Source organism: Apteryx rowi, unplaced genomic scaffold (genome assembly GCF_003343035.1).
Source record: "Apteryx rowi isolate R43461 unplaced genomic scaffold, aptRow1 scaffold_922, whole genome shotgun sequence".
Classification (NCBI taxonomy): domain Eukaryota; kingdom Metazoa; phylum Chordata; class Aves; order Apterygiformes; family Apterygidae; genus Apteryx; species Apteryx rowi.
In genome coordinates this window covers 157,918-175,889 of record NW_020451230.1, presented here as the reverse complement: position 1 = coordinate 175,889, position 17,972 = coordinate 157,918, and the positions used below count along the sequence as shown (strand labels likewise).

The 17,972-nt window shown below is 39.0% G+C and overlaps 1 protein-coding gene across 1 annotated transcript in view; it reads left to right on the top strand.

Moving 5' to 3' along the window:
- PPFIA2 (PTPRF interacting protein alpha 2) overlaps window positions 1-17,972 on the top strand; it is a 58,195-nt gene that overhangs the window by 33,307 nt on the left and 6,916 nt on the right. The window contains exons 12-18 of the mRNA XM_026091779.1: window positions 3,282-3,363; window positions 8,627-8,827; window positions 11,461-11,463; window positions 13,412-13,426; window positions 14,588-14,763; window positions 15,618-15,715; window positions 17,782-17,957. Coding sequence (XP_025947564.1) covers window positions 3,282-3,363; window positions 8,627-8,827; window positions 11,461-11,463; window positions 13,412-13,426; window positions 14,588-14,763; window positions 15,618-15,715; window positions 17,782-17,957 — 751 coding nt within the window. The remainder of the gene's footprint in view (window positions 1-3,281; window positions 3,364-8,626; window positions 8,828-11,460; window positions 11,464-13,411; window positions 13,427-14,587; window positions 14,764-15,617; window positions 15,716-17,781; window positions 17,958-17,972) is intronic.

Sequence of the window (17,972 nt, the reverse complement as noted above, 5' to 3'; positions counted from 1 at the left end):
GTTTTCATATGTTACTAAAAAACTAAATGAGCATGGAAGTAATTACATTTTAATTCTCTACCTCCTTACCAATGCAAAGTGGACACATTATAATTTACACTAAGTACTTTCCTGACAAAATCTTAGGAGAGGAATATCCCCACATTTCCCAGCCAATCAGCTTCCAAATTAGCAGGACTCTACCATGCTATTCACCGTTGCTAAACCTTGTCTTTGTAGAGAAAGGAAGAGGGAGTGATGAGCTCTATTTTGCTACTCATGTAGGTTATTTGTCTCTTCTTCCCCTTCTGATCAGTTGTCTGGTTTTGTAAGGAAAATGGAGCTGTAGGTGCCACTGTTTGCAATTGGGGATTTTCTGTTGCTAGATCCAGCAAGCTGCTGACTATCCCGCGAGAACATCAGTACATCCGGGCAGTTCTAAAATATCCAAATTCTATTCTAAAATATTCAAATTACCTAATTCATTTTTATGATGATTTTCACTATTGATCAAAATAATACATAGCTTTTCCTACATTTATGACCTATTGTGGTAGAGAGGGTTTTTTTTTTCTCTAATGATGTTAGTTCATATCAAAAGACGAGAGTTTGCTATGACCAACAGCTAAAGATATCTCTTTTGGTCAGGAAGCAGAAAGTCTGGTTTTAGTTCTGGTTTAGAAAATGAAGGTTCGGGTAATGTTGCACATCAAAAAGTAGCTAAAGAACAGTGTTAAAAAAGGAAAATGTAATTTATATAAACTTTAATATTAGAGAGGTGTTTAAATGAAACCTCTATGGGAAGGAAATATAAGGTCTGAAGCATAAAATGATTTTAAGGGAAATAAATAGTATAAAAATCCTGTTAGTATTCCACTGAGTTAAGTGAGGCACAGGCCTTACGATGGCTGCATTCCCCATGCTATGGATGTATGTAATGAAGTTTAGCATTACATTAAATATATTTTGAAACCAAAACACTTTTTTCTTCCACTTTCCAAGACCCTTGGGATTGTAAGTTGTAGTGTTTGGCCATAGCATTTATATAAAGCATGCCCTTTCTGGCCCAGTCCCATTTTCTTCAGCCAAAATCAATAACCAGAGCTATATTTTGCTTTAGTTCTGGGTGCCAGACAGTCTCTAAAGTAATAGGAGTGCTTTCCTACTCTGGAAATATATATTTGTTTGAGAAGCACTTGAATAACGCTGGGTCTCCAAACCAAGCTTCAGGCTAGCTCAAGTGTAAAAAGCCCCGTGGAACTCCCAGAAACACTTGCCGTATGGTCCCAACAGAAGGCGAGCAAATTTTTCAGGGAAGCAAGAACTTAAAGTAATGTATAGGACAATGCTTCTTCAGTTCCTGTGGTCACGCAGGGATTTTATCCATCGCAATAGCCAACCCTGCTCTTTCAGCCCTGGTGGGTGAAGACAACAGCCCAGAGAAGGGGAAACCTTAGCTAATGCAGTTTATCATGGTGCCTCCAGTGGGCAGAAGGGGCCAGGGCTGGCTTCAAGCAGTGCTGGCCCAGCATGGGAAGGAGCAGGTCCTGCTGGGGGGGCCCTGCTCTCCCCAAGGGCTGCAACCCACCATGTCACCTACACGTAGCCAGGAGGTGAGCGTACCCTGTGTCTCAAGTGCTGCTGCACTGAGCAGCCTTCGTCTGTGGGCTTATATTGGCCTTCAGTGTTTTTTCTCTTTGGGAATACAGGATTCCCGCACGTCCACCAGCTACTGGAGGTAACATGTTGTTCTTGCACCCAGAGGTTTTCTTTCTCATTTGAGTGGGGATTTTGCTTTTGCAGAAAGTAAGGCTGGCATTGGAGCGCTGAGTGACAAAGGGTGAGGTAGGCTGCCAAAGATGTGGAAGGAGAAGCCAGATAAGCTTCAGCAAAGCTGTCAAGTACTTGTAGTATTTTATAGTGCTATAGAAGAAACAGAGCAGCTGTCTTTCTATCAATATATAGAGCAAGTCATTTAAACAAATACGCAAAATTGCTATTTGGCTTCCATTTTCTACTAAAACCAAATTCTCCCACAGTCTGGTCCCTCAGCAATGCAAAAATCCCCAAAGGAGCACTCCCTACAAGTAAGATCACTCCATTGCTTTTATCTGCTGTGATTGTGTAGTACATGTATTTGAAGGGCTGCTGAGGCAGGGAAGCATTGCCAAGGGATCGGTGAATCACAAAGGCTGTAGTAATAAAGGAGGAAGGAGCAAAACTGAAGCTGTAGTTCCAAGATTTTCTTATTATGAGGGAATGTAAGCAAATTTTAATGTTACATTAGCATAGTCCCTGTCTAATTTGTTTTTCACTGCTGCTTGTTGCTGAGAGTGTTCTTTTGTATTTCTCTCAGCAGGAGGCAGCTAGAAGTACTTTGTTTAATATCAGAAAAGAAGACTTTGGAAGGACTGCTTATTCTATGCTACCACAACGGGTTCTTTATTTCTGTTCTGCACTGCAACAGCAGTCTGTTAGATGTCTGGGCAAATTGTTTAACGTGTTTAATTCAGAGAATTTTCCTGATAGTTTGGCTGACTGACCTGTACATAACTTTTCCAAATATTCTGCTGTATTAAAATTGAATTTTAAGCTTTGAGAACTACATATATAGTAAAGGACTTTTTTTTCTATAAGCAATTAAAAATGTTTTTAACACAAAACTAATAAAGCTACAGCCAGCTCTTAATTAGATGTAGATGATTTATTTAAGATGCAGAATAGCTGTACTCCAGAGATTCCAGAATTGTGCATAGCTAGTCCGGCAGGGTGTAGTGCTTCAAACAGAGACCTCTTAGACCCTGTTACATCCTAACAACCAAGGTTAGCTCAGGTCTAGGATTTGGCAGTTTCTGTCTGAATAAAGCCTTTCTGGGTCAGTGTCTGACCACAGTTAAGTCAGTCCCTGGAGGAATCCCTCAGTTTTCTCTGTTCCCCGTTGTCTCTATTATCTGGCTGATCCTTATATATGGGGTATCCCAATGCCCTATTGCTTCAGGTAAGGACAGACAGAAACCTCTCCTTTTATAAGCTAGGTGTTTAAAAGGATGGCAAAACAAACCAGGAAAAAGAATCAAAAACAACTGGGCACAGAATAAGGAATATATTCACAAAGGAGAAAGAACTACAGTGCTTGTTTTTGTTGTTTTTACAGCTCTGTGTCTTTTAAAATGAAAAGGTTACAAACATAAAGGCAAGTCATTGTGCTTCACTGTTGTTACCCTTAACAGCAAGGCATGACTGTGTCTGTATCATCCCTACACATACCTGTGCATACTTAACATTTTTTGACCCATTTTTAGGCATGAACTTCTGGAAGAAGCTCGGAGAAAGGGTTTGCCTTTTGCACAGTGGGATGGGCCAACGGTGGTTGCCTGGCTGGAGGTGAGTGTGAATTACATCTCGGAAATGCGGCTCGCGTTTGTGGGCTGCTTCGGTGTGCTTTGTCCTTATATGTTCTAAAAGAGGCAATTAAAAAAATTCACTTCCTCTCCCCCTGTTCCCTGTGGCATGAGCACTAAGCAGATTTGGATGCTAGACAGTATGAATCAGAGACTAGAGCTGACAAAAGATAGACAGGATTACAGGGGAACAGGGACAGAAAGAAAAAGGTTTATTATCACTAGAATGTGACCTACTACTGAAACTGTGATTGAACTCCCAATTTCTGAAATCTCATAATTTCTCAGTCCCTAAATATCTGTGAAATCCACAGCCTGTGTTTATGTAGGATGGTGTGCAAAGGAAAAAACAAAAATTAGCTGTTAAACTTTATTTGAGGTTAACACAAAACCTACATCTTCAGAATTTTTGAATGAATTTAAAGAACTTGTTATATTCTGTCCTCTTAATCAGCTCTTTCTCATTATATTTTTACTTAGATATCATTCAAAACAGAAAGAGCTGTTCCCTTAGGCACTTTCACATGGGATGTGGGAGATCCATGCTGAAATCTCTTTGATTTGAATGAGACAGATCCTTCATCTCTAAAATCTGATGTAGCTGCAGAGGGCTCTCCTGTGTTCAGAGGGGATGGTCTGTCCTTATCTCACCTATTGCATCTGTTACACTTTTAGAGAAAATAAATATTGTTAGGAGAAGGTTGCAGAAAATTGTTCTCTAGTTTGAGGATTGCACCTCTGGGATTTCAGCCCCGACTCTAGTGAATGCATTATGCAAAATAGAATATCTTCACCAGACGACTTTGTAAAATGACTCCCACATGCCATAGCCAAATGAGAGGGGCATTTTCCTGGCAATTATTCTATCCGCAGATTATTTCCAGGGATGTGAATCAGGAAGGAAATGCAAGTCCTAGTGTCCCATTCCTATTCTAACTTAACAATAAAAGGGGCAAAATCACATCTTCTCTCTGTTGTGAAGCCTACCTAAACCCTCTTGTGAATTCTCTCTTTCTCCCTTGGCTGCCCTCAACATCTCAGTGAGTCTAGATGAATGGATTTTGGAATATGTCCACAGATACTTTATTCAGAAAAGCTATCCACCCTGTCTGACAAAAGCTGTGAACTGTAGTTTCAGGTGAAGAAACAGTTCAAAAAAACCCCCAAAACTTATCCTGATCTTGAGGGGAGAAGGCATTTTTCTTATACTTGTACAGAATCACTCTTACAGGGCAAGGCAATATCAGCTTGATGCAGCTACAAGCTCTTTGCTGGCTCCAGAAACAAGTGTCTATATCATGGATTTGTAATCCCACCTATTCTGATGACTGTTGTGGGTGTCATCAGTTTGCTGGGTTTTTCCCTTCTTAAAAAAAAATACCCCCCTCTAAAACTTTAACAAAAGTAGCTAGAAAATGCTATATGAAACGCTGAGGTGGCAAAGTCAAGATGGATCTCATCCCGTCTAATTGTAGCTATGTGAATGAGTCATCCCATTTTAAGATAGCATCTAAGAAAGAAAGATGGGTGAAAAACACATCAATGTGTTCATTCAGTCTCTCTGGAAGTAGCTACTCTTCTCCATTGATGACAGAGACAGTTTAGTCTTCATACATAATTTTGGATTAGCTCAGAGATGAACGCTGCCCCTAATGTTGGGAAGTGTCCCCTATCAAGGTCCCCCTCTAGCCTTCATTCAGTACCCCAGTGCACATCCACTGTGTTGTCCGCAGTTTTGAGATCACTTACCAGTTGGGGATATCTTAGAAGATTTACCCTTGCTGAGAGTTTGAACTTTCTCCTATTGAAATCAGTAAGAAGTGTGTGCCCAAAAGCACAGGGCCTAGTATACTCAGGGAATAAATAAAGGATGGGGAACTCTACAAAAGTTTGCATCACGTTGTAGTTGTTGAAGGTGCCTAATGTAAAAGATGAAATGAAAACAGCAGAAAGGCATTTGACATTACCTTGGAAAATGGGATGATATCCTCCTTCCTTCAAAAGAAACAATCTCTGTTAATAAGGATGATTCATTATATTGATTTGGCTACTAATGACTTTTTCAGATAACTTTGAGAGTCTTTGAGAGCCAGATTTGTGTCGGTCAAGAATAGTCACTACTACAATCAAAACTAATTGTCTGGAAAGGTGAACATACAAAGGCCTGTACATTTCTCAGAAAAAAACTGTCCTTTGATGTCTTAAATGGCAATCTGAAATTTGGAGACAGTCTGGAGACAAGTTGAGCCCTGATCCTTTTTTGCTTCAGTTCTTAGCTGCAAAATAAGATATGCTTCCCATTGTCTGAGAGAGGGGCTGTAAAGGGAAATTAATGTATATGAACTTCTCAGGAAATATGATGAGAGCAGCACAGGAGTGCCCATGAAGAAGTTTATGATGTAGCATTCAATGCAGGTTGCATCCTGATGATGAAAAGGTGTGAGGGCAGAAGTACTGAGTTTATCCAATGAGCTGATGCATGCAGTCAGCGGATGGACACCGTGCATTTCATACCCTCCTGGGGAAAACATAATATGTGATCATGGAATATAAGCCCAAATTAACATTAAAAGAGCAAAAGGGTGAAGTTAAAATAGTGAATGTGATTGCCTTGTGACATTCCCAAACGTTTCAGGGTTTAACTTTTCAACCTTAGCATTTATTCTGGTCATCTGTATGTAGCATAGGCATTGTTGAGGTACGTTTTAAGAACTGGGAGCTCCTTAACTAATTCTGGTAAAGTATATCACTCCTGATATGTGGATCTCTCTGCCTAGAACAATGAGTGTGTGCTCTTCCTAGAGACTGCTTTGTCTACCTGAATGGTCATTTTCTGATAGAGATAGCTGTTTGCTAAAGAACTAATTTAGCTAACGAGCAGCAAACATTTGAATCTATTTCTTCAGGGTGAACAACTCCCACTATTAAAGCTTTCCTACTTTTCAAGTGCATGTAGGAAAGAATTTAACATCAAATTAAGTGAGGATATTAAGTATATTTTAAAGCTATGCAGTTTTCTCATGGTCCTTTGTTAAACACAGAGGGATGTGATCTACGTAATTTTTATTTTCATTTTTTGATTGTCACAGCCATATGAAACTTTATTTCATTACAGTTAGGTGGAAGTGGATTGTGTCTTTAAGGTTCAAACTAGCATTGGATGGAGTGCAGTCATTCATCCCATCAGTGGGAAGGACTTCTCAGAATATAATGCAGTCATTCCTCAAGCTTTCTGATACACCAGGAGTCAGTATAGAAAAGCCTGTATTAGCTATTTTGGAGTCTTACATTTCTGTCTGTTTTTCCTGTGATATAAAAATGATGAGTATTTTTAGTATTTCCCAGATAAGATTTAGACTTGTTAATAACTGCTCAGTATTTCACTATCCCATTAGAAATCAAATTTAAAAAACTTTCTACTTGTCTCTGCTTTCCAGATTTACTGTTGGTTTTTCTGGTGGCATATTTTGAATAATTTCCTTGACATCATGTTCTCTTTTAAGCCATTATTAAGAGTAAAATCTGAAAATCATGTAAACAGCTAATTCTGAGTGACTTTTTTGAGATGCACGGAGAAATAGAGGTCTCAGAGACTTCATTGAGAGTCATATATGCTCTATCCCACTGAAATTCAAACACAGGTAGTTGTTAATGGCTATCTATCCAGAATTAATAGAAACTTCTGAAAATGTAGGGCATAATGACTACCATCACATAGTATCAGTGTGTTGTAGGCCGATGAACAGGTTTCCAATAGGATAAAATAAGATGCTACTATAGGCCGTCAGTAATTAATTAGTACATTTGACAAGTGCTTTTGATAATTCATATTTGGAGGAATACTATATGGTACAGTGAAATACAACAGATTGATACTCAAAATAATTATGTAGGTGTATAAGTATATACATATATTTTATGTATACGTAAGTATATATATCCAGGTGTATTAAGGGTTAAGTAGTGAAGGGTGATTTATGTACTACAACAGTCTGTCAAAAAATCTAAAATACTAGCTGTTTGCTGCCCAGTGGAAATCTTAAATTATACATCACGCTTCCCCATCCCAGTGGGGAGAACTATATACTAAAAAAATGTGATTCACAGCACCAACCCATGTACAACAGTGATTTGGCAAATGGTGAGGAGAGAGGGCAGGTGAGGGCTACTCTCAGGAAAGTATCTTACTCTCCCAAGTTTCACGGTTGTCAGCTGTCCCCTAGAGTTAAGCACCTAAGTAGGTCTGTCTGTCTTTTTGATTATGTTATCCCCAAAAATCTCAGTGGTTGTGGAATTCACTGCTTATGTTCTCCTCTTCTCTACAGCAGAATGTATTTCATTCTGTGACAAAAACCTGCCATGTATAGGTATACCTACTATGGAAATGATGTCCTTTGGGAGAAAAGACTCGCAGTCACAGGAATGAGGCAGTGCAAGATGAGAAAGCAGAGGAAACCTAGCAGAATTCATACTGAGTAGGTGCCAGGCAGGGCTGCTGGAAGCGCAGATTCCCTCTTACACGGAAAGACCGAGAGGCCGTGTCAGCGCAAGGTGCTGCTGCTAACCTAAGCTAGTAAGACTAGGGTAAGGAAAGGAAAAGAGTGAAGTGGCAGGTACGTATCTGCTGAGTCCAAAGGTGCCACAGCTGTGCTCACATTTTAATGGCAGGAATTTCTAGCTGGAGTGTAACGACCTACGAGACAGATCTGCACTAAGCCCAGGTCTCGCTAAGCTGGGCATCTGCACTGCTCTTGGCTTATTTTTACCAAGAAAATAAAAGCTGAGAAAGATAAGCTTGTGCCCCACAAGCACACTGTAGGGACTAACATGGAAAGAGAGAGAAAGCTATCTTAGCACAACAGTAAAAAAATTAGTTAAGTTCCTATTCGATTGTTTTTTGTATGTGGTAAGACTGTCAAACAGCTTTCCAGCAATAGTGATTTGTGCCAATCTTTGCTCATTGAAAGCCCAGGAAAGGAGTAGCCCAAGTGATGGAGATGCATAGCTCTAAAAAGAATTTAAAACATCCCTTGCTTTAAATTTCTGTTCACGATGAAAGCAACAGAAAGTGTTCGTAGGAAGTCACGGCAACTTCAAAGGTTCTGAAACAATATCATATTATTAGAGATTATGATAATCATTCTCATTTGTGTGTATTATGATGCTTATTCAGGCTGATAGGTGCCTTGATGACTAATTTCATGGAATGCAGCATGCTTGAATGGGTGTGTTCTTTATCTCAACAGCTCTGGCTAGGAATGCCGGCTTGGTATGTCGCTGCCTGCCGTGCCAACGTGAAGAGTGGAGCTATTATGTCTGCTTTGTCTGATACTGAGATTCAAAGAGAGATTGGGATCAGCAATCCTCTTCATCGCTTGAAACTCCGCCTTGCAATCCAGGAGATGGTATCTCTTACAAGTCCATCAGCACCTCCAACATCCAGAACAGTGAGTCATGTTCAACTAACTTTTTTTCCCACTTGCCTCTGTAAGAGTATGCAGAAAGACTCTTGTAGCACAAGAGCGGCTCATAGCTCGGGTAACACACACTTCAAAATCAGTGTGAACTGTCCTATAGAGGCAAGAAGTACTTGTCTATCACAGTCTTGATTGTTGATCACTGATATTTTTCCTTTAGTGCATATTCTTCTTTTTAAGATGTGCTTTTGATTAACCTTGATGTTACCTAAATGATCAGTACTGAGCATCTTATTTGTAATTTTGCTTGTATTTTTTGCCTTTCTCTTTCTTCAAGTCACCTCTCCCAATGAAATCAAATTGTGTTTCTCACTCAGCCTTTTTTTTTTTTGGGGGGGGGGGGGAGGTGAGGGAATGTAAGAACACAAGTCTCTTGAGTCCTGTTTCTATGCCCCTTTTTTTGCATCCTTTCAAACATTACCTAGTCCAAGTCTGCTGACTTAAGTTTCTTCATACTTTTCATTTTAAGAGCAGCAGTAAATGGAGGTGAGAAGGGAGAGTCTGGAAGGGAGCAGTGGAGCGTATGCCTTCTGGGGGAAGGGAGAGAGAGGGGAGAGAATGGCAGCAGAGAGGAAGGAGGCAAGCGAAGGAGAAACACAGAGATACAGGCCCAAAAGGAAAGAGGCAAGAAGAGTAACAAAGTACATTGGGGGAGAGTGAGAATGTGTGTGCTATAAACAGCACATTTTTTTGGACAATGAAGAAAAACAGGTAAAAATGTTGGAGAGAAAAAGAAACAAAGTAAAGAAAGAGGAGTTTCATGAGAGCCAGATGGTGGTGGCTATGAAAGAGGCAACAGACACTATAGCAAAAATATTGAATAAGAAAAATAAGGAGGCTTGGTCAGATAGGAAGCATGGCAAAGAGGTGAAGGACGAAGACTACTACTCAAGTTGTGCAGATCAGACTTCTAATATTAGAGATTATTATAATAATAATATTCATATTTCCCCTCATCTCTAGCCTTCATAGAATTTATTAAGAATATTTTGGTGGGAATTAGAGTTGAAATACCTGTAAGGGATTTCAACATTTGATCCAGAAGCTGGGCAACAGAAATCTAATGTTCCTGTTGACTAGCATTTTATCATCACATTGCTAAAATTCTTTAAAAATTAGGTATTCATCTGATATTTTCTCCCCACAGAACTGTTGTATATCTTATAACCATGGTAATACTATGAACCATAATACAAGTGTTTTACTTAAGTAAAGCAGTATAAACTCAACACAACTTTGAATTACTAAACAAATTTCATTGCTTTCTTTTTTTTTTTTTTTTGATTCAAAGCGTAAGAGAATTGACACTTGTGACAGGAGAAACCAGTACATTCAAACTATAAATATTGGGAGTAATTCTGCTTTGTTTCTGACTTCTCCCTGAGTAATTGGCAGCAGAAAGTGGCATTGCTGTGGAAAGTGCATTTCTGAGTCCCAAGTCTTCCTGCCTTCTCTCTTGCTCCGAAAAGGAGTTAATTTACTTGAGCTCTCAGGAAAGCACAGCACCATTCGCCCTATGGGCACAGCAGGCTTCCACACACACCCCCTTCCTTGTCTCACTGTCCTAGCAATAATCTGACTGAAAACAATAGGATGGGGAAAAGTAGTTTTACAAATGAATTCTCATGACATTTTTGATTTTCAGAAATGTGTGGGAAGTAATGTTTATTCGGATTACAATATGAGCGTGTGATATGCGCAGAATATTTAGACTGGAAAATCTTTTGGAACGGAAGCTTCCCTCCAGACAGAATTATGACCTAAAGGTTGCGTTTGCTGCTTGTGTGTGAAACCTGACTTTTAATTTTTACTCTTTCCTTTGGGACGGTACTCTGCCGGCTTAAATATTTCATCCATCAGTGCTAGCTACTATAATCCATGACGTCTGTTCAGAGTCTTGTAAAGAAAAGAGACCAAGCACGTTGTGTGAAGTTCTCTCTAGTTGCAGCTCGATAGAGGCAAGGCCGTGGTTGTGCTGACGGTGATGCTATACGCTGTTAACTTACAGTGGTGCTGCCTTTCTTCTTTACCACTGCTTACCTAATGCGGATTGCACCTGCTTCCCTGCGGGCCTTGTTAACAGCCCTCAGGCAATGTCTGGGTGACCCATGAAGAAATGGAAAATCTTGCTGCTCCAGCTAAAACGGTTAGTCTTCCCAATTTCATTTAAACAGTATTGCAGTGCTAGAAAGAGAAGAAAGATGTATCTGCTTTTACACGGATGCTATATCCTCTTCCCAAGCATGCAGTTAGAAAGGCAAAAGGAGCAGTGAAACTGAATTGAAAGGACAATCATGGCGTTTCTCTGCAGAAGAATATACAAGCTGTATTGCAGTCACAAAGACTGTAACAACCTAAAAGCAGTATTGGAGTTTTACAGTACATTACAGTTTCATTGCCAGTGTGAAACCTCATTTAGTAAAATGAACTTGTAGCCAGTTCAGGTGCAACATATCCCTTCATCTGTTTCTGATGAAACATAAGGAAATAACTCAAGAAAAGGCTTGAGAAAGGTGCATAATCACAATTCAGTCTTTTCAGTAGAGTTGAGTCTTCCTGTCCATACCAGTGTATTCATGTTCATTGATTTAGGACATGTGGAGTGTGTCATTTATTTATTTTTGGCAAATCTCTCCCTGCTTCACTGGAGACATAAATATATATTAATAGATTTTAGTCAGCAATTCCAATTGTCTTCTTTTCCTTGGAACATATGTTATTTTGTCTTGTTTTTAGCAGTTCATTACTTCATAACAACAACTCCCTAACAACAAAAGACGATATAATCTTATAGTGAGATATGTGAAAACCCTATCTTTTGGTTTCGAAAACTTTACAGTCAGCCCGATCCATAAATAGTGGGGGAAGGAGCTAAACCTAAATTTTAATGCAGTAAAGACTGATTTCTTAGCATTTTATGCTTGTTCTACTATTTAATGTACTCTCACAAACATTCATGAAGTAAATTCTCATCAGTATGTTTTTTTTTCTTTTTTTACAACTAAGCTGCTTTTCAGTTTTATTATTGTTGGTAAAGATAAATACCAATATAACAACACTCAGTTGGCCAGAAATAGAGTTGGTCCTGGTTAACTGGCCAGGCAGAGCAATATATTATTTTTGTCATAAAAATATTATATAAGAAGTTCCTTCACAAACTGTTCACAAAAACACAACTTTTATTGTGAATGTTGCAATATTTAAATAGAAACAAAAAAGTTTCTCTAGTATTCAACTTTGGAAAACAAATGACTGTGTTTTGATTGGGAAACTATAAAAAGAGCTTGAGACAATGCTGTAAAGTTTCACCAAGCTATAAAGATTTTATATCTTGAAAACCTAGCTAGATTTGCCCTACTAAGATTTTACGTTCTTCGTCTTAACTTGTAATTCTTCAGGTAGTTTAGCTCAGGACACTGCCACTGACGAGTTCAGATATTTTATCAGCACATTTTATGTGTATGTTTTCATTTGTGCTAAGATTAACAAATGCATGAAAATCACATCTTCTTTTTAACTCATTTTTATTGTCTTTTTACCTGCTTTACTAATTGCTTCCTGCTGATAACACAGAAAGAGTCTGAAGAAGGCAGCTGGGCTCAGGTATGACCCTTTCGCATGATTTTTCGAATGGAAAATGAGTAATAGCATAATTAACCTTGCATCAGTAGGCAGAGAAGAGTCTAGTATTGTGACATTATCACAACTATTGAATTATAATTAGCACATTTTACAGTTCTTCTAATACAAAGAAAATATTCTCTGGACAGCTTTGCTAGGTAAAGCACAAAGAGGTACATTTGTTGCAAATATATTTCTAAAAAGAAATTGCTGTACAGCGTAATGAAATTGCTCTGTAATTGCTCTACAGCGTAATTTTTTCAGGGCCTTAACACAAGGCCAGCCATTAATGATTTGTTAATGTCCCAGGGATGATAAGGAATTAGAAAAGAGGATCCAAGGAAATAGCTGCAAATATCTTGTTAGCCAGAAGCCAGCTGGTTGCATGGGCTGAAAAACCCTAAAGGAATGAGGAAATTTGGGATTACCCAAATGCCAGTGGAAAGCATTTTCCAACCATGGAAATGTCTGGTTTTCATTTGGAGTAACATCTAATGAAAAGTGCAGGGGGGACAGCCGAGCTTTGAAGGGAGGCCTGAAACCCATCCCTGAGTCAGGTCTTGTGCAGTGACCCGCTCCCACGTGGTGGCTCACAAGATGGGAAAACGCTTTTGCATCAGGCCAGACAGGGAGGCTTGACAGTGCCCCCTGCCTCAGGTGCCGTACAGGAGGGTCACAGAGGTAGGCATGTTAGGTCACTTCCTTATATTCCCACATCTTATCACAAGATTTTCCTTGATTTTGAGAGCAGTCTGTAGCAAAATATCCCAAGAAGAGTTTGAGATTTAACATTTCTAAAATTATACAAGATTTTTTTAGAAAAGTCAGAGGCACAATTGTATAAATCATGCCCAAGTATCGGTCTACAAATAGTCTTGTGTAATTAGGAACAAAGTTTATCACTTTAGGCTATCAAATGTTAATATTCTTAAGCCTCTTTTTCTCTCTGTACAATACATGCACGGACTTGCACAGTCTTACTGCCTTTACTTAGGGCATTCCTTTTCCCTTCAAAATCACACAAGAATTAGAGATGAGGGGATTATATTTTCCCCCACAGGAAACATACCCAACTCATACTGTATTATCCTTTTGTCTATAATGCCAGGAGATGTACAGAAAAATAAAGATAGCTGGACTTCAAAATGTTGCTCAAAAACTGAGTACCATCTTCCTGAGAAGGTGTTAATGTTGCAATTTATGAATTCTCTTTTCTGTTAAGCTTTAGCAGTAGCAAAATAATTAACAATAGTGAGACTAGACTGTAAATATTTTGCATCCCAGCTATGCAACCCATATAAAAAGTAGTTCAACATGCTTTTTTTAAAGGTATTTTTTTCTTCATGCTTTTGAAATCTCAGCTCTACCTTAAAGCAGCTCTGTGCCTGCATGCTAGCTTCTAGGATGAATCTGGTTTGCTACTATCTTGAAGAATTAATTTATTGAGCTCTGCGTATGATGCACTTAGTTTTGAGCTGGTTACAGTAGCAAATATTTTGTTTTAGACTATGTTAGGTCAGCTGCTCTGACTGATGCTGAAGGCAGGCCATGTAAGTCTGGCTGATAAACAATTGAATTTAACCTTTGTCTCCAAAGGACTACAGGTGTGTAAGCAGGAACTGCGTTAATGAGATCAGTCATTAGATCTTATTGAGGAAATCAAAGCCCCCATTAAAGGTTGGCCCAAACTTCAGTTGTTTCACAGGGGCCAAGTTTGTATTACCAAATTTAAGCCTAGCGTAAGTGCTGTAGGAGTAGAAGTTCTACTGAAAGCCAGTAAGATTATGAAACTTGAAAATGAAATTTTGATTGTATCATGTTTCCAAATTGAAACTGTAATTTCTTATTACAACAATTGTTAAAATTGTACAAAGCTAGAAAACAAAATATACAAATAAACAAAGTAAAAATATTGCTATTAGTAACAAATATCTCACAGTGGCTTACAACTCAAATGATAAAATAATGCAAAACCAGAACACTGTTCTTAGTCAAATTTCCTAACTGAGAAGCCTTACTAGACAGAAACATAGTGTATATTTGTCTTCGTTGTGTGGTACAGGCTTAAACAACCTAAACAAATTATTTTCCTTTTCTTTTTTTCTCTAGACCCTGGCTTATGGCGACATGAACCACGAATGGATAGGTAACGAATGGCTCCCCAGTCTGGGCTTACCTCAGTACCGCAGTTATTTTATGGAATGCCTGGTAGATGCAAGGATGTTAGATCATCTGACAAAGAAAGATCTGCGTGTGCACTTAAAAATGGTCGATAGCTTTCATCGGTATGTTTGCATAAAGACTACACATTTAAAGACTTCTGTGTGCCTGGTGTAGGGTTCAGTGCTGCACAGAGTAAAAACGCTTACTTTTTGTTGTTCCTGCTTGGCCAACCCCACAGGAAGCAAGGGCCAGCAATCAGACCTGAGAAAGGTTCCTTCAGAAATAGCAATGGCACTGCAAGTTTGTCTCTCATAACTAAAAATTGTTATAGATAGTTCCGAAATAAGCAGGGAGCTGTTAATATATAAGTAAAGCCTTGACAGTACATAAATAGTAACAATTTCTTAAGTGGTCTAAAGGGTCAGAACATAGTAGACTGAGATCAGAAGGTCAGAGATCTCATAATAATGAAGTGCTGTTGTGTGCAACACACAAAAGCTGTTAGGACTAAGAGCGAATTGACAGTTGGTTTGGTTATCTAGGGAGATAGCCAGGAAGCTAAACTGGAGACATGGAAATACAGTCATTTAGGCTTTAGGGGAAATTGTGGTTATATGACAAGAAGTGAGGGGGGGTTGTTTTTTTTACTGTCTGATTTAACACTTATTTGTAAGGCTTGATTTGACAAAACATTTCAGTGGGCTCAAAAGGGTTTACCTTTTCTGAATACAATTTTTAATGCTTGGGTTTCTTACGTTAGATCATTTATTCAAATGTCTTCATGTGGGTTTTGCCCATTTCATTTTTAAAGTCTGTGGAGCTCTTTTTATGGTTTTGCTCTCCCCACGTGCCTCAAGATTTGCTACATGAGCACCATGAAACACCTCATGTGAAATGAAGGAAATACATCCTAAATATGTTCCCATTTTCAAATTTATTTTTATTAACTCTGTAAATGTTTCTCTTTAAATAACAGAACAAGCTTGCAATATGGAATCATGTGTTTAAAGAGGTTGAATTATGATAGAAAAGAACTGGAAAAGCGAAGAGAAATGAGTCAGCATGAAATAAAAGGTGATAGTTCCTGGGAATGAATACTGGGAATGTTTCTTCTTTTGAAGCTTCACACTATCAACCCCTTGTCATGCCATTTTAGCAAATCATTTAAGCATGTGCTTTAAGTAAAGCTTACATAAGTCCATCCCTCTTTTCAGAACACAAAAAACCTGCTCAAATTATGCACAGTTAAGTACTTTGCTAAATTGGGGCTGTAATTCTGAATGGTGGTTTGATCTATATACACTTTGCTAAACTGTATTCTGGGGCAGATCTCATCCCAGCCTCCCTCAGTCGCAGAAATAGAAGGCCAAATAGCTTCAGTGGGACTTGCTGGGAGCAGCACAGGGAAATCTGAGGACTTGGGACCCTAGCGCTACATTCCCGCTTTTGAACAATCTTTGCCCTTGATTTCTTATTTCAAAAATCTGTTTCACAGTCAAAGTTACTTGGAGGGGTGACCATTGAGGCAGTTGGAGGAAAATGAACTCCTTTGAGTTTACAGTTTAATATTTTGCTCTCTGTTAGGCTTTCATCTAAAAGGTTAGTTCCTAATGGAACTGGGCTTATTAAAAGATTTAACAGATGGTTAAAAAGGTTTTTTTCTGTGTAAAGCTCCCTAGAGCACTTGCAAGCTCACCATATGGTGGTTCTTACATGTGACAATAAGGGTTTGTTTCCCATTGTCAGAAGTGAAGCCTTTGATTCCTTTAAGCATTGCAAGCTCTAGAAAATGACAGCAGTTAATGCTTCTTAAGCACAATGTTGATGGGAAGAGCTGGAAAAACTGGGAACTACAGAGGAGTGAATGGCTACCATGAAAGCATGTGCTTGCTCAACTCAGATGATGGCATGTACTAATGCAAAGACTTGGAATTGGCCACTGAGGCCCCAGTGTCAGTCAGCCTGGCCTGGTGTAGCTGGGGACTCAGGCAGAGGAATAGGTTATCAGTCTCAGGTTCTGGTGTTGCTCTAGTGCTAGCCCTCCTTTCAATAGGGGCTACTAGCCTTGTCCCTGTTACCCATCCACCAGTTAGACACAGTTCCTAGTGGGATTTGGTCTCAGTGATTCCTGGCTGCCATGCTGTGTTTCAGCCAAGCCTGATCCCAAAGTTTGGGATGTTCTTGGTCCAGGATGGAGGATGCTTGCCCCAAGGACCAGCTATGCTAGCCCTACTTCCTCTGCGGATCCCTAATCAGGAAAAAGTCTGATCACTTAGCAATACAAAACATCATATTACTTTTTCTACTCACAAGATCAGTATAAGTAACTTTCTTTTAATCTTACAGACAGGGTTGGAGTCTTTTTTTTTTTTTTTTTAATAGCCAGATTCTCCAAAATGGTTTTATAGCTCATTTTGTTGCCTTAGCTTTATAATTGGCATGGACCTTAAGAGCTGGACCAGCCTTCAGAAGCAAAAGTAGTTTCTAAAACTGTGACTTCATGATTTGCTTTATGGCATGTTGTAAAACGGCAGGTGCTGACCTGACTCTCAAAATGTTTGATACAAATCTCTCAAGTGAAGCCTTAAGGAACTGATATTTCTTCTGCTCCCTTTCACTGTTAAGCTGTAAAATCTTGCCTACGAGAGAGAGAGAGAGAGAGAGAGAGAGAGAGAGAGAGAGAGAGAGTGTGTGCGTGTGTCTGTAATGACACCGCTGTACTTTCTCAGGTTTCTTTCTTTGGGTTACTTACTAAGTACAGCTGTCTGAAAGTGAGACACCTTTCTCTGTAAGTTACAGACTTGATAAAGAGAAAAGGGCAATAGGTATCTAAAAGAGTGAGAGGAATTGTCTTCTGCAGGTGCCTTCTGGAGCACCTTTCTCCTTCAGAAACATATATAGTTTAGAATAAACATTTAACTTAAAGAGGCTAAAATCACAGAGATCACATACTCCCACACCTCAGGTTTTGATAGGAGATACTGAAGCCATTAAAGTTATATTAATAGCTTGCTATCATTCCTCATATACAAAATAAAGCAGTAGGACATCTACAGTGCATGCACAACTATATGCATGGACTTCTACAGTTTGAAAGTTATCAGGTCTCAGGAGACTGAACCCATGTTATGTCCTTACAGATGTGCTGGTATGGAGCAATGATCGAGTCATACGCTGGATACAAGCTATTGGCCTACGAGAATATGCAAATAATATTCTAGAAAGTGGTGTACATGGTTCACTTATAGCACTTGACGAAAACTTTGATTACAGCAGTTTAGCTTTATTATTACAGATTCCAACACAAAACACCCAGGCAAGTTTGTTCATG